General features: G+C 37.1%; 1 protein-coding gene and 1 long non-coding RNA gene across 2 annotated transcripts in view; both read left to right on the forward strand.

The window, feature by feature from the left end:
• Positions 1-1,795, forward strand: part of PTTG1IP2 (PTTG1IP family member 2) — a 28,086-nt gene extending 26,291 nt beyond the window's left edge. The window contains exon 6 of the mRNA XM_045564149.1: positions 1,782-1,795. Within this exon, the coding sequence (XP_045420105.1) occupies positions 1,782-1,795 (14 nt within the window). The remainder of the gene's footprint in view (positions 1-1,781) is intronic.
• Positions 1,796-1,805: 10 nt separating this feature from the next.
• Positions 1,806-14,192, forward strand: LOC123647141. Its single transcript, XR_006738144.1, has 2 exons — positions 1,806-1,843; positions 14,072-14,192. It is a non-coding gene; the product is annotated as an uncharacterized LOC123647141 (long non-coding RNA).
• Positions 14,193-14,933: the final 741 nt, after the last annotated feature.

The following is a 14,933-nucleotide window of genomic DNA, read 5'->3' on the forward strand; positions in this document are numbered from 1 at the left end:
TGACAACAGATTTCATTGTTCTCATTTCTAAGACACATTTTGGTAACCTCAATAACTAAGCTAGTATTGGTAAAAACACAATATTGACAGAGAAGAATTAAAAATTTCCAACCCTATTGGGGTTATTAATAGCTTCCCCATTTTTCCCAAATCTCACTCCACAAAAGCAACTTAACAAAAGATGACCTTTGCCTTAAGGAGTCCTTGCGGGCTTTCCCAGATTAACTCACTTCATTTTATGTAGTTCCTCAGCTGACCTTCTACCCACTCTTCTCACCTTGATTCTTTAAACTCTCTTTCCTTATGAGGCTCCCCCTCATCCAGGACTCAAGTCTGGGCTTTCCTTGGCTCATCACGCACAGTTCCTGGGTAGGCACTACCAATGTTCTGCCCAGGCCTGGATCCTGGAACCCCTACTGGGGTCAAAACCATGATCCCCTTTTCACCTAAATAATTGGACCACAAAAAATTTTAGATCTGAATAATATGGCTGAGGAAAGGATACTGCAAAGTCCTTTATAATTACCATTAAAAATAAAACTTTGCAGGGAGGGGAGGCATCCAGATTATTGTGGTGCTCTGGACCACAGGGGCATAATGATAGGGAATATGGAAAAGCCTGGGAACCATACTTTCACATTACAAAATCTGAACGAGAAGCAAGGTAAACCTCAGGGGCAAGGATGAACTGTTAAGCACATATGCCTTCCATTGCCAGCTCTAGACCTTGTTATATAGAAATTGTTTTGGTGGTAATAGGATCATGAGGTATTTTAAAAAGTTGTTTCAGAAAGGGATCTAACATGCAGGGCAATTGCTGCTTTTTTCTAGGGTTGAAATGAAACCAGGGGACTGCAGAGAATGATGCTGCATTTCAATTTTTCTCCCTCCATTTTAAATTTGACAGCACATTGGCCCAGGAGGAATACTTTGAATCGAGTACAGGATTGAGTATTTATTTATTTTAGGTAGAAAAAGTTATTTATTTACAGATTGAAAATAATTAGGCTTATTGCAGGGTATAAAATATAATCAAATTCACAAGGCAGGATTCTTTTCCACCCAGGAGAGAGTCCAAGGGGAATGCCTACATTGAAGGGTTGAGTAAGGGAAACAGAATTCTGTAAAAGGAACTGAGAAGATGAAAAAAAGAGGAGGCAGTGGTGTCATAGAGATCAAGAGAGGAGGGTCTTAATATGAAGATAGAGAGGTTTATAAGTGTCCTCTGGACTTACAAATTGGGAGATTTTTGGTAACCTATTTGTCTATGGTAGTCTAAGAGTGTTTATACAAGGCATAGAATAAGCAGACTTCTGACTTGTGGAATAAGAAAATATGGAGCCTATAAAATGTTATATATACTATGTGTCATTTTACCATGATACTCCTCACCTGTGAAGTTATTTTCCAGGAGTGGTAGTAATAGTATCCTTCTTGGTCCACACTTCTTTCTTTCCTAGAAAATGAATTCAGAGATGATTTGCTGGGATTAGGGATTCATTAAGTATCCATAGGTTTTCTGTCACTGGAGACAACTAGTCTTGTGGTCACCATCAAATATTTGATCTTTTCTTCTTTGTCAAATTAATACCCAAGTTGATAGTACCTTAAGCCACTTGAGCCCTAAATATTAAAATAGCAATAATATTAAAATCTCAGAAAAGAAATCCTTTGATTGTTCATGAATATTTTATGTTTAACATTTTTAAAGATTAGGTAAATCTTCATTGACTTTTCTTAGAAAGAATTTGAAAAGGTAAATTTATTTTCTCTTCTCCTAGGATATGAGGGGTAACCAAAAAGATATATCTTCCAGAGTGAGAAGGAGGAAGTTTCTTCAATGGTAAGATTTTAAATTATATATTGCATGAATTTTCTGCGTGCCTTTTTCCCTTTCCCATTAAACTACTTTTCAGGAATGTAATCAGAATTATTAAGAAATAAATGGAAATTAAATCTAAAATGTATTCATATTTTCAATGCTTGGAAACATGTAATAGAAGGAAGCAGAGAATGGAGATGTAACAGCTCCTGAGTCAGACTACCTTAGGTGAAATCTGAGCTTTTCTATTTGCTATGTATGACAGATTGGACAACTAATTTAATCTGTTTGTGCCTTAGTTTCCTCATTTGTTAATATTATCTAATCATAGTAACTAAAGTATTATTTGGGTGACTCTGAGGACAAAATAAGATTTTATAGGTAAAATTTTTAGAATTGTCCCCGACCCTCAGTAAGTCCTCAATAAATAATAAATGTCTGTTATTATTACTACTGTAATCTCAGAATCTCAACATTGAAGGTGCTGAAAGGTCTTCCTGCCCAACACCTCTCTCAGGACTAGGATCCTCTTATCAACATCCATGGCATATTTGATGATGGACAGCTAGGGACTATCACTTGGATTACAACACAGTTACAAATTTGACTTTGTATGTGTGTAGGTGCATGTTTGTCTTTCAGCAAGGTTAAACACACAGCATAATTTTATTTCCATGTTCTATATCTGTCTGCACGGGAAGGAGGTCCCCAGCTAGAGGCATGTTCCATATTTCCATGGCTTCTGAAGTAGTCAGGACAGGTTAACAGTGAGGAAGGGGAAGGAGAATGCAGGAACCTTCCGGAAGCTTACCGGGCCCTCTAAAGGCCAGACTGTGTTCCAGGAAAGAGATAATACATAATCAGTTTTAAAATTCATTAACACTAAGGTGACCTTATATCATCCAAACTGGGACCATTTTAAAAGTGAAAGGGGCACTATTAATGCTTATGATGAGAGAACAGATATAAACCAGGGCTTCCTGGGCAAACAAGAGCAAGAAGTCATGATGGTTAACACGCAGTGTTGTGAGGGAAATGTGTGCTTTTGTTGTTGTCAGGATCGGGCATCTTTAAAAACTTTTTAAAAGGTGATCTTTCACTATCTATTAAAATTTAGGGCTTGGTGGAGCATTCTTTGACCTGATAACTCCATTATTAGAGGTATTTTTCCCCCTTACAGAAATGGTTCTTTTAATGTGCTGTTGAATTTAGTCTGCTAATATTTTTTGAGGATTTTTGCATCTGTGTTCATCAGGGATATTGGCCTGTGATTTTCTTTTCTTGTAGTGTCTTTGCCTGGCTTTGGTTTTAAGGTAATGCTGGCGTCATAAAAGGAGTTTGGAAGTATTCCCTGTTCTTTGATTTTTTGGAAGAGTTTGAGAGGATTGATATTAGCTCTTCTTTTAATGTTTGGTAGAATTCAGTAATAAAGCCATCAGGTCCTGAGCTTTTCTTTGATTGCTTTTCTCCTGGGCTCAAGTGATCCTCCTGCCTCAGCCTCCCAAGTAGCTGGGATTACAGGTGTGCACTACCACTCCTGGAGACTTTTTACTCTGATTCAATCTCCTTACTCATTATTGGTCTGTTCAGACTTTCTATTTCTTCATGATTTAATCTTGGTAGGTTGTATGTTTCTGGGAATGTATCTATTTCTTCTAGGTTATCCTATTTGTTGGTGTATGTTTGGTTGTAGTAGTGTCATGATCCTTTGTGTTTCTGTGGTATCAGTTGTAATGTTTCCTCTTTCATTTCTGATTTTATTTATTTGAGTCTTCTTTTTTTTTGAGTCAAGTTAAAGGTTTGTCAATTAATTTGGAGCTGAAACAGTTATTGATAAGGAACAGAAAAGAAAAGAATTCTCTTTTTCTTTTTTTAAAAAAACCATCTCTTAGTTTTGTTGATCTTTACTGTTGTTTTTCTAGTCTCCATTTCATTTATTTCTTCTCTGAGCTTGATTATTTCCTTCCTTCTACTAATTTTGGGCTTAGTTTGTTCTTCTTTTTGTAGTTCTTAGAGGTATAATGTTAGCTGTTTATTTGAGATCTTTCTTCTTTTTCTTACTTTGTTTTTTTTTTTTGGAGACAGAGTCTAGCTCTGTCACCCAGGCTAGAGTGCCGTGGTGTCATCATAGCTCACAGCAACCTCAAACTCCTGGGCTCAAGTGATCCTCCTGCCTCAGCCTCCCAAGTAGCTGGGACTATAGGCATGCGCCACCATGCCCGGCTAATTTTTCTATATATATACATATATATATATATATTTTTTTTTTTTAGTTGTCCAGCTAACTTCTATTTTTTTAGTATAGACTGGGTCTCGCTCTCGCTCAGGCTGGTCTCGAACTCCTGAGCTCAAATGATCCACCCACCTCAGCCTCCCAGAGTGCTAGGATTATAGGCATGAGCTGCCACGCCCGGCTGGATTAGGTTTTGACTTGAGAGAATGTTGTGGCTGGTTTGATTTTCTATCCAGACCACTAAAACTTTCTCCCTATGAGCAATAAGCCTCTTGCGCTTTCTTATCATTCATGTGTTCATTGGAGTAGCACTTTTAATTTTCTTCAAGAATATTTTCTTTGCATTCACAGTTTAGCTAACTGGCACAAGAGGTCTAGCTTTTGGCTTATCTAGGCTTTTGACAGTCCATCCTCACTAAGCTTAATCATTTCTATCTTTTGATTGAAAGTGAGAGATGTGTGACCCTTTCACTTGAACACTTAGAGACCATTGTAGGGTTATTGATTGGCTTCATTTCAATATTGCTGTGGCTTAGGGAACAGGGAGGCTGGTGGGGGCGAGAGAGAGAGGTGGGGGAATAGCCAGTAAGTGGAGCAGTTGGAATACATACATTTTAGTTTGCTGTCTTCCATGGGTGTGTTTTATGATGCCCAAAACAATTACAATAATGACATCAAGGTTCACTGATCACAGATCACCATAACAGATATAATAATAATGAAAACACTTGAAATATTATGAGAATTACCAAAATGTGACACAGAGACATGAAGTGAGCACATGCTGTTGGAAAAAATGGTGCCAACAGCCTTGTTCAATGTAGGGTTGCCACAAACCTTTTGTAAAATTTGTAAAAACCACATTATCTGTGAAGTGCAACAAAGTGAAGTGCAATAAAATGAGATATGCCTGTAATTGAATAATGGGGTACTTGATGAGGTAGTAAAAAGCAGATCTAAAGGGACAGAGAGTAGGGAAGAGTAGAAGGTTGTACCAGAGAGTATAATTTCCACCTAGAACAGTAAGAGATACTTTAGATCAGGGATTGGCAAACATTCTCAATAAAAGGCCAGGTAATAAATATTTTAGGCTTTTTGTGGCCTTCTGATCCCTGTCACAGCTACTTTGTTGTTGCAGTGTGAAAAAAGACATAGACAATACATAAACAAATGTACATTGCTGTGTTTTGATAAAGTTTTATTTACAAAAACATGCAGAAAGTCAAATTTGGTCTTCAAGCCATAGTTTGTGGACCTCCTGGTTTACATGATGTAAATGATCACCGAATGGCTAGCTAACTAGCCAAGAAAGTGTTTGCTTAACTTGTTACGCTGACTTGTAATGAATTTTTTAAAGATACCGAATAAAACAGCCAAAAGAAGATACAAAAGGAAAGCTAGAATAATGTAGCCGGTATGAAATCTATAACCCCATCGCTTTTGTCACATGGCTGATCGTGTATTCCCAGCCTTTCATTTCATGATTAACTAATCTTTTCATGCTTCACATTTATATTCTTACTTCAGAAATACTCAATTTTTTGAGACAGAAGCAGCAATTAATCCAATCAATATATGCCAACCTGACTAACTCCAATGTGTTTTGCCAAACACATCAAAAGAATTAGCTAATCTCATGATAAAAAACGTAGCAGCAACCCACAGGAATAGATCAGACTTCCAAAATACACACGTGGCAGGGAAAGGGGTCTTTTCACTTAATTTGTGTAGTTTTTGACAAATCTTTTGCCCTTTATACTTCATTATGCATCTATTCAATTAGAACACATTTGACACTTCCAGAGTTTTGAAATCTACATGATGAAATTTTAACCTCATCTATAAAGGGTGTTCAATGCCTTTGTAGGATAAGCCAATATTTTCCACATCCAACTTGTTGCTCAGACAAAGCAACAGACAGGGATATTATTAGGGAAAGCCTTTGTTGAATTGTAGGTGAGATGAGATGGTCTCTAATCATCATGCTTGTACAACTCATAGAAATTTACTATGAAATTTTATTTAATCTTATAATTTGGATGCCCAAATAACTAAAAAGGTAGAATTAAAGAGAAGCCTTTATGTCTCTTGGCTATCTTTGGGTAAACATATGCTGTTAAATTATGTATTGAGCGTGCCAGAGCCTAATGAGCAAATTGTGACTGAAAATCATAGAGAAAGACTGAATCTACTCTGTCCTTCTGGCAGAGGAGAATGCCAGCTAAGAGTGAGTGTGAGTGGCAGAATGACAATAGCTTTGTTAACTGGACTGTAGATTAGAAGATTGTTGCCTGAAATGCCAGCTTCTGGTTGGCTGTAAGAAAATGTCTTTTTCTCATTTCACTCACCAGCTTTTCCCCCTCCATTTAAATGGTAATTACACATTTATAATGCATTGCAAGTGTCTCTAGTTTTACTCGGAATCCTCTGGGAACTTGCAACTAGTACTTTCATAATGAGGGATACTCTTTAAGGGTTATTTCTTTGCTTGGGAAGATTTTGGTCCTATTAATTTTTTTCTGTTTTCACTTGTACATTTTCCCCCTCAAAACCAATAGAATTTTCCCAATCAAATAGCACTGGTAAAATTGAATAATGACATTCAAGTCATGTAACTTCAAATCATGTATATATTTTTGGTATTGTTCAATTATCTTGGTAGTTGCTGCATATATGTGAATTTGGTATTGAGTGCTATTTTCTCTTAATTGAGTCAAATTAGTTTTCAGTAACTCCTCCCCCTAATATTTCTCTTTTCAAATTTATATTCTTATATTATTTTAAAATCTAATGGTTAATTCTGATCCTGATGAATCTTTACTTTTTTCCTTCTGTTCTCTGTGCATGCATTTAATTTGATTCATTTTGGTATTCATATCAGTACCTACTTATTTCTCTAGGTGTATTATTTTATCCTGACCTTCCAAATAATTTGAATGTAATAGAAATACCAGGCAAAACTTAATGATCTAGTGAAATTAATAATGGCCAGCACTAAATATGGATTTCTCAATATATTCCTGACCTACTGTTTGTATAAACAGTTTTTATCCTTTCAATATCAAGATCACTTTTATGTAAAACTTCATCAAATTTTCAGGAGGATTAGCTTTTTTTTTTTTTTGCCAAGTTAGTTATGATAATTAAGTAGTCAATATCTAAAGGCAAAAGTTTACCAAAATATAATGCAGGGATCACATTTTTTCTTTGAGTGTATTTAGTGGTGATTTCTGTCAAAAAGGTGTCTAAATGAAATAAAACCACATAAATGAAGTCCTGTGGATGATAATAATAATAGTAATGACAATAGCATTTTTCTCAAGGGAATTCTCCTAAAATATGACAAGTGCTTTTTGGGGGAGGTAGGAGAGTTCTGGAGTAACGTTTAAAATTTGTATGTGGAATCTACTAGCTGTGAAATCTAAGGTAAATTGTTTAATATCTCTGGGCCTTGATTTCCTCATCTGCAATATATTAAATAGGAATAATAACTGTTAATACTTTGCTAGGAAATTTAGGAATAATGTGGGAAAAGCTCCTAGAATATAATATACAATCAATAAATGGTAACTCTTGTACAGGGGAAGGAGCCTGGAAAGATATTGCAATGAAGTAGAAAGAGCTCAACCTCTGAGCCAGAAATGTCTTGGATTCTTATCTCTGCCCCACCGGTTTTTAGCTTTTTAACATTAAGCACGTTAAACTACTTAAGCCTCCCTGTATAAAAGGGAAATCACGCTACAAAAGTTGTGTGAGAAGTAACTTAAATACCGTATGTAAAGCACTTTGTATAGTACTTGAAACATAGTAGGTGCTCAGTAAATGGTTCTATTATTACCTATTATACCCCTATTATGTCACTGTAATTCTGTAGGCACCGTGAGAACATAAAGAGGAAACTTACAGGGTATCGTAGGACAATTAAAATCTTTGAAGGAAGGTAAGCCCTTGAAATAAGTATAAGTTTAGATAGTATAAAATACAGTGTAGTAAGTTCCATAAGAGAGGTCCACAGGTGCCCGAGAGTTGAGTTAGTCTAGAGAACTCACATAGTATAGTACGTAGGGATCAAGTACGGCTTCCTGCAGGTAATCATGGCCTCCCAGCTGGGCTTGAGGAATGGACAGTTTATCAACAGGCAGACGTTGAAGCTGCTAGGGGAGGAAATTTTCTGGAGAGGAAGAAAATTAAACAATTAGAAGCATGAAGGTGAAAAAGCACAGATTATATATGAATAGTAGTAAATAAATTATACTACTCAAAGTATGAGGAACAGGTAAGATGAGGAATTAACAGCTGACATTTATTGGGCACTTATAATGTTCTGGACACTGTTTTAAGGGCTTTACACCTATTAATTTATTGAATCCTCACAAAAACCCCTTGAGGTAAATTCTAGTATTAATCATACTTTATAGACAAGGAGACAAAGCCCTTATATTACCTTTATATGAAACAGAAAATGGTTCCACTTCTCTTAGCCTATAGCAGCCATGTGCGGAAACACAGTTTGGTGAGTGGTGTGTGCACTATGCTTCCACACCCGCCCCTCAGCCAGATGCAGCATGTGGGGACCCCTCAGCCTACACAAGCATGTGCCGTGGCCCTGCTCGACGTCACAATCTGGGCAATCTGGCTTCAGAGTCTGCACTTTCAATCACAACACTATGTGATGAGAAAGGCACCTGGTCTTTATTTGTGGAGAACTTTGAAATCTACACTTAGGAATTTGGACTTCATTTTAAAGGTAGTGCGGTGACTTAGCCTTTTTTTTGAAGGAATGTGGAGGCATTTTTTAGGTGGGATGGGGGATAACATAATCACATTTTTAAATGAAACATACCTTGATGGTGTTATTGAGGGGGTCAGGAAAGTAGACTGGGTGGAGGGTTTAGAAAGGGAATATTCAGGCAGGAAGACCAGTCAGGAGGAGAATGCTGGACATTAAAGTGAGCACAGATGAAAGCCTAAACAAGGGTGATGGCACTGGAAATTGGGAGGTGACAGACTTGAATGGCATTTCAGAGTTAGAATGGGCAAGCCCTGGTGATCATTAGAAGTAGGGAGTGAAAAAGAGTCCCTAAGAAGAGACTCCAAGGTTTCCATCTTGGGCTACTGGAAGATGGTGATGCTGTTAACATAAAGAAAGAAAACAGAAGGAAGGGCAAGAAAGTTTGGAGAGAAAGATGAAGTTTTCATGTTAAATTCTTGGTAATGGCAAAACCTGCATGTAGAAACTCCACCTAGGAGTTGATATTGTGAGTCTGGAGCTGGGGCTGTTTGGGCTGGAAACCTAAATGGGGAAACAGTCTACATGGGGCCATGAGTATGGGCGGCAGTGATTGTGGCATATATAGAGAGAAGAACAGGCGGCCAAGAATGGATCTTTCAGGACAGCCTTAATCTAGAGTATAGGAAGAGGTTGTGTTGTCCCCCAGGAGCTGGAGGAAGGATTCCCAGGGCAAGTGAGTCAGGACATACGGGGCTGGGGTGTAGGATAACCGTAGTCAGGAGCCCCAAATGCAGGGCACAAGCAAGAGCTGTTCGTACACATAATCTATTTCGCAAACTGCCGTAATGCTTTTAAACTGTTAGGATGTTTCAAGGTACTAAGAAACACTTTGCTAAATAATAGGTCCTATGGTAGCTGAAAACAGATTGTAGCTTCCAAAGTGCCTTGAATTGCAGGATACATTTCATATACTAAGAGGAGAGTCATACACAATAAATGTTTTATCTTATGAGATAGTGGTTACCTGGGGCATCATGGAGAGAAGTAATCTGAGCAGTGCCCAGGCTCAGTGGGAAGGAGCGCTGTGATCTACCAGCAGTACTGCCCGGGGTGGAGGAGTGGGGGTACTCCACCTAAACCGGCCCCTCTCCATTAGGTGCTTTCTGAGATACTGTGAAAACTCTAAATTTCTGTGATTATCAGTACCTAGTTTATCATACATACCAACTAAGAGAAAGAAAGAGACAAAGAAACAAAGAGAAGCAAATGACTCCTCAGGATTTTGTATTAATAGTAGCAGTTTTCCAGTGCCTAGATTTATAAAATAAAGCTGAATGAATGAAAAAAATTATGTGCCTTCAGTAGGATAAATAAGGGAGAGTCATGCACACACCTTTTTTTTTTTTTTTCAATTTTCAAACATTCCTTGTGTACCACTAAACAATGGCTTTGTATTTTTTTTTTTTCAGCTCATCATGGGGGTACATAAGTTTAGGTCATATACATTGTCCATGTCCCGCCCATCCCCCCAAGTCAGAGTCCCAAGCGCGTCCGTTCTCATTCTCCAGACAGTGCGCCTGGCACTCATCATGTAGTCATACCTCCATCCCCTCCCCCCCCCCACCTCCCCGGGTCTGCACATTCAAGCATGACCATTCCCCAGAGGGTGTGCAACGCACTCGTCATGTAGGCATACACCCATCCCCTCCCCCCACCCCCCATCCCAGTCTGATATCCAATTGGTATCCTTCCCTGATGTACATTTAGGTGATGATCAGGGAAACCAGTTTTCTGGTGAGTACATGTGATGCTTGTTTTTCCATTCTTTGGATACTTCACTTAGTATAATGGGTTCCAGCTCTCTCCAGGAGAACCAAAGAGATGTCGTATCATCGTTATTTCTTATAGCTGAGTAGTACTCCATGGTATACATATACCACAGTTTACTAATCCATTCGTGGATTGATGGGCACTTGGGTTGTTTCCACATCTTTGCGATTGTGAATTGTGCTACTATAAACATTCGGGTACAGGTGTCTTTGTTAAAGAATGACTTTTGTTCTTCTGGGTATATGCCCAATAATGGGATTGCTGGATCAAATGGTAGGTCTACTTGAATCTGTTTAAGGTATCTCCATATTGCTTTCCATAGGGGTTGCACTAGTTTGCATTCCCACCAGCGGTGTATGAGTGTTCCTGTCTCTCCGCATCCACGCCAACATGTGTTGTTTTGGGATTTTTTGATAAAGGCCATTCTCACCAGAGTTAAGTGGTATCTCATTGTGGTTTTGATTTGCATTTCCCTGATGATTAGGGATGTTGAGCATTTTTTGATACGTTTTTTGGCCATTCTTATGTCTTCTTTTGAAAAATTTCTATTCATGTCCTTTGCCCATTTTTTGATAGGATTGTTTGATTTTTTCTTGCTGATTTTCCTGAGTTCTAAATAGATTCTTGTTATCAGTCTTTTATCTGATGTGTGGTATGCGAAAATTTTTTCCCATTCTGTAGGCTGTCTGTTTATTTTCGTGACTGTTTCTTTGGCTGTGCACACACCTTTAACTCAGCCCTTCCCTAGGACAAGCTTTAGGGGTGTGTGTGTGTGTGTGTGTGTGTGTGTGTGTGTGTGTGTGTGTCTTTAGTTGTTTGGGACTGTGTATTCTAATGGAAGTATTGTAGGAATGTGTGAAGAGAATTGAAGGTAATTCCTTCTTACTGAAAGAAAAAAAAAGTTATTTAAATTTCTGCAGTTCAAGAACGTTGACACTAGAGAGCCACAGACAGGGAACATAAGAAGCCAATGCTGAATTGGGTTACTCACTCAGGAAAATTTATGATAACCACATTAATAAAGTTTTAGATGAGACTCTTCACTGTTCTATGTGTTGCAGCTTTTATTTTACAAGTACTCATTATCATAGAAATTTACTGATTTTAATCTTGAAAAAGCTGTGTATAAACACTTCTGGAAAATACCACTGTAATTTGAATACCTATTAAAGTTAATTTTTAAATAATATAATTTTGTCTTGTAGAAATTGAGAGCTGTAACTTTTTGTTTCTTCTGCTATATTTACGCTATTGTAAGAATTTACACCAGTCATTCCTCTATCAGAATATAAACTTCTTGAGGGCAAGAACAGTATTTTGTCACTGTACCATTTGGCATCATCAGGTATAATGCCTGGTCTCTCCCTGGTTGTCTTCTCTGACTTTTCTACTTCTTGCCAACTGACATTTCCAAGAGTTAGCTTTCATAAACCCTCTTAGGAAAATATAGGTTTGGTGCCTGCCATCAAAAAACTTAAAATCCAGCCACCAGGAATAGATAATAAACAAGAAATTGTTTCTAATAACTTAGAGAATAGGTCTGCAGTAATTTTAAAAACTTGATTGCATGTTCATTCCTTTTTCAGACACAGATAAATTCCCTAGTCATATATAAACACAATTTGGGACCTTCACAATTTGAGCTCAAAAGACGGGACAATGTATTATGTAATAACTCTACTATTACTATTTCCTATGTACACTCAGTATCTGTTCTTCTTCCTGTATGTTTGTTCTATTTTCTTTCTGATAAAGGCCTCTTGCACCAATTCCTGGTATTCATCTGTCAAAACCCTCTTTTTCAAAGCTCATCTTAACTGCTATCTCCAAACAAATTTTCTTAGTCTCCCTTAAGCAGATGTTATCTCTTTCCTTTTGTATTTCCAGCTCACTTTACTTTCCCCTCTTTTCCTGGTACTCATCTTAGGGTGGAAATTGTGTTTTACTCAATGGAGTGTAGAATCCTAGCTCTATCACTTACTGTTTATATCTTGGGTACATTATTAACCTCTTTATGTCTCAGTTTCCTCATCTGTAAAATAGGGATTAAAAATAGTTGCTTGTTCACATGGTCGTGCTGATACAATGAACTAACCTATATAAAGTACTGATAGCAGAGCTTAGCACAAAATGAACGCTTGGTAACTAATAGCTGTAATAGCAGCACCTTACAGTTCCTGGCAGATAGTACGTATATATATTGGCTTGAATAGTAATGATAAAATTGAGTAAACAATGAGTTCATCTTGCTCTGGATCTGATAAAATAAAGGGCATCAGGAAAAAATAGATCGGGGTAGAATGGAGTTGATGAATTGAACATTCATGGAGTTTTTGCTTTGTGCCTGTGCCAGGCATTGGGGAGACAACTTGAACAAGACAGGCAATGATTTCTGCCATTAGGTGCTTATGTTCTAGTACGGTTACAAAAAAAGTGAGGAGCAATGGAAAATAATTTAAAATTTTGCACTGGGAAGAAAAGAAGGGACTGAAATTATGGGGAAAGAGGTCGGGAAACCTACTTGCCATAAATAGGGAAGGCCTCCATGAGAGAGTGTGGTTTAAACAAAGACCAAAATATGATAAAGGTAGGGGAAGAGAAAAGTAGGGGGAAGGAACAAGCCAGGTGGAGGCTCCAAGATGACATAGAGCGTGGGGTTTTAGAGAAACTGGAAGTTCAGTGTAGCTGGAGACATACGCAGGGATCAGATTATGTAGGGATTTATAGGCCATTATAAGGCGTTGGGGTTGCACTAGACCTGACTGAGAGGATGTGATGTTCAGCTGGGCTTAAGACTATGTAAAATATAGAAATATATTTGGAAGTTGACATTTGAGATGACAGAGCAAAGACACGGAGTTGCGACTAAGAATGGTGTCCAGGAAGACAAGAAATAGTCTGATGAAATAGAGGAGTTGCATCCGGGAATGTGACTAACTATTCTCCTTGGAAGGTATAATTCCACAGAACAGCTGCTGCCTTGTGGTGATGGACTATGATAGAATTTTTTTTCTTAGCAGACGAAAAGTTGAACTGATGTGGTGACCTTTTGGAATAGATGGTTTCTTTACTGCCAAGTTGAACCCTTTCTGGGAATATTTGTGCTGAGTGAGCTCTCTAACCTTAGTGCCGGGTGGGTAAATGCTATCCCTCGTGAACATTCAACTCATTCCCTTTCATGTCAGCAGAAGGAAATAAATCATTTATGTTAGTTTGGGTAATTGAAGAAGCTTTTCATTTCCAATTTATTCCAGTTGTGTGTATCTAATTTGAGTTGGTCATCATTATTACTCATGTACAGCTTTTCAAGGAATGAACTATGAGTTGGAAAACATAACATTTCTATAAAAATTGGTGTAATGGCCTTGAACTTAAGCTTTCTAGTTGAAATGTGAAACTTGAGAGTTAACATTGTATTATATTTCCAGTAATGACTGTGTCCTTTTTCTTTCAGGCTTCCTTCAGGATTTTAATCATCCTTACAGCCTCTTTGAGAATGATTGAACTTCCAAATTCCCTTAAGTTAAAATTTTAAATTCTATTGAACATTTTTGTAGAGTATTTCATTACTTTTACATTATGACTTGTGCAATAATTTGAGAACATAAGGGTTGAAAAAGCTCTCTAAACAAGATTTTATGGTCAGTTAATTTTTTTGAACTTTTGAATAATCTTCTTCCTAGCTAGTTTCACAATCTTCATATGTAGATTTCCTTTGAACATAAAGTGGCATAAATATATGTTCAAGTACCTGAGATATAAATTTATTTATGATTCCAAGATTGAAGGCTATACCCTATGATTATGCCTGATATTATTTTCTCATCAATATTACCAGACAATAAATAAATACTCTAATTCTAATTTTGTTTAGATTTATTATTACAAAAAAATCCCACTATTCAAAATACTCCCTATAATTGTAAATTTGAGGTAATGATTGATATTTAGAGGATTTTTAATAGGATAAAATTATGCCATATTTGTTTCAGTACCAAGTAGTTTCTTCATTAAAATTCAGTAATGTTCTAATATATTAATTAATAATTGTTTCACCAAACTTTTTTTTACCTTTCGCCTGTTAGACGGAATTTGGAAAAAGAAAGTATAAACATATATTTGATATTGTTGTTACTTGCAGTACTTAGATATAAAATTAACATGGCTTCAGGTGAACTTGGGGGTTTGTATGATATCAAAATTGTGAAAAAAATTATTGACTTTCATCATGGGGATGAATGAAGCTTGAGTCTGTATATATTTAGGAGTTTTCCTCCAAGATATTAAGGCTGGAATTACTTGAACTAGGAAAAGCT

Source organism: Lemur catta, chromosome 11, assembly GCF_020740605.2.
Source record: "Lemur catta isolate mLemCat1 chromosome 11, mLemCat1.pri, whole genome shotgun sequence".
In the NCBI taxonomy this organism is placed as follows: Eukaryota; Metazoa; Chordata; class Mammalia; order Primates; family Lemuridae; genus Lemur; species Lemur catta.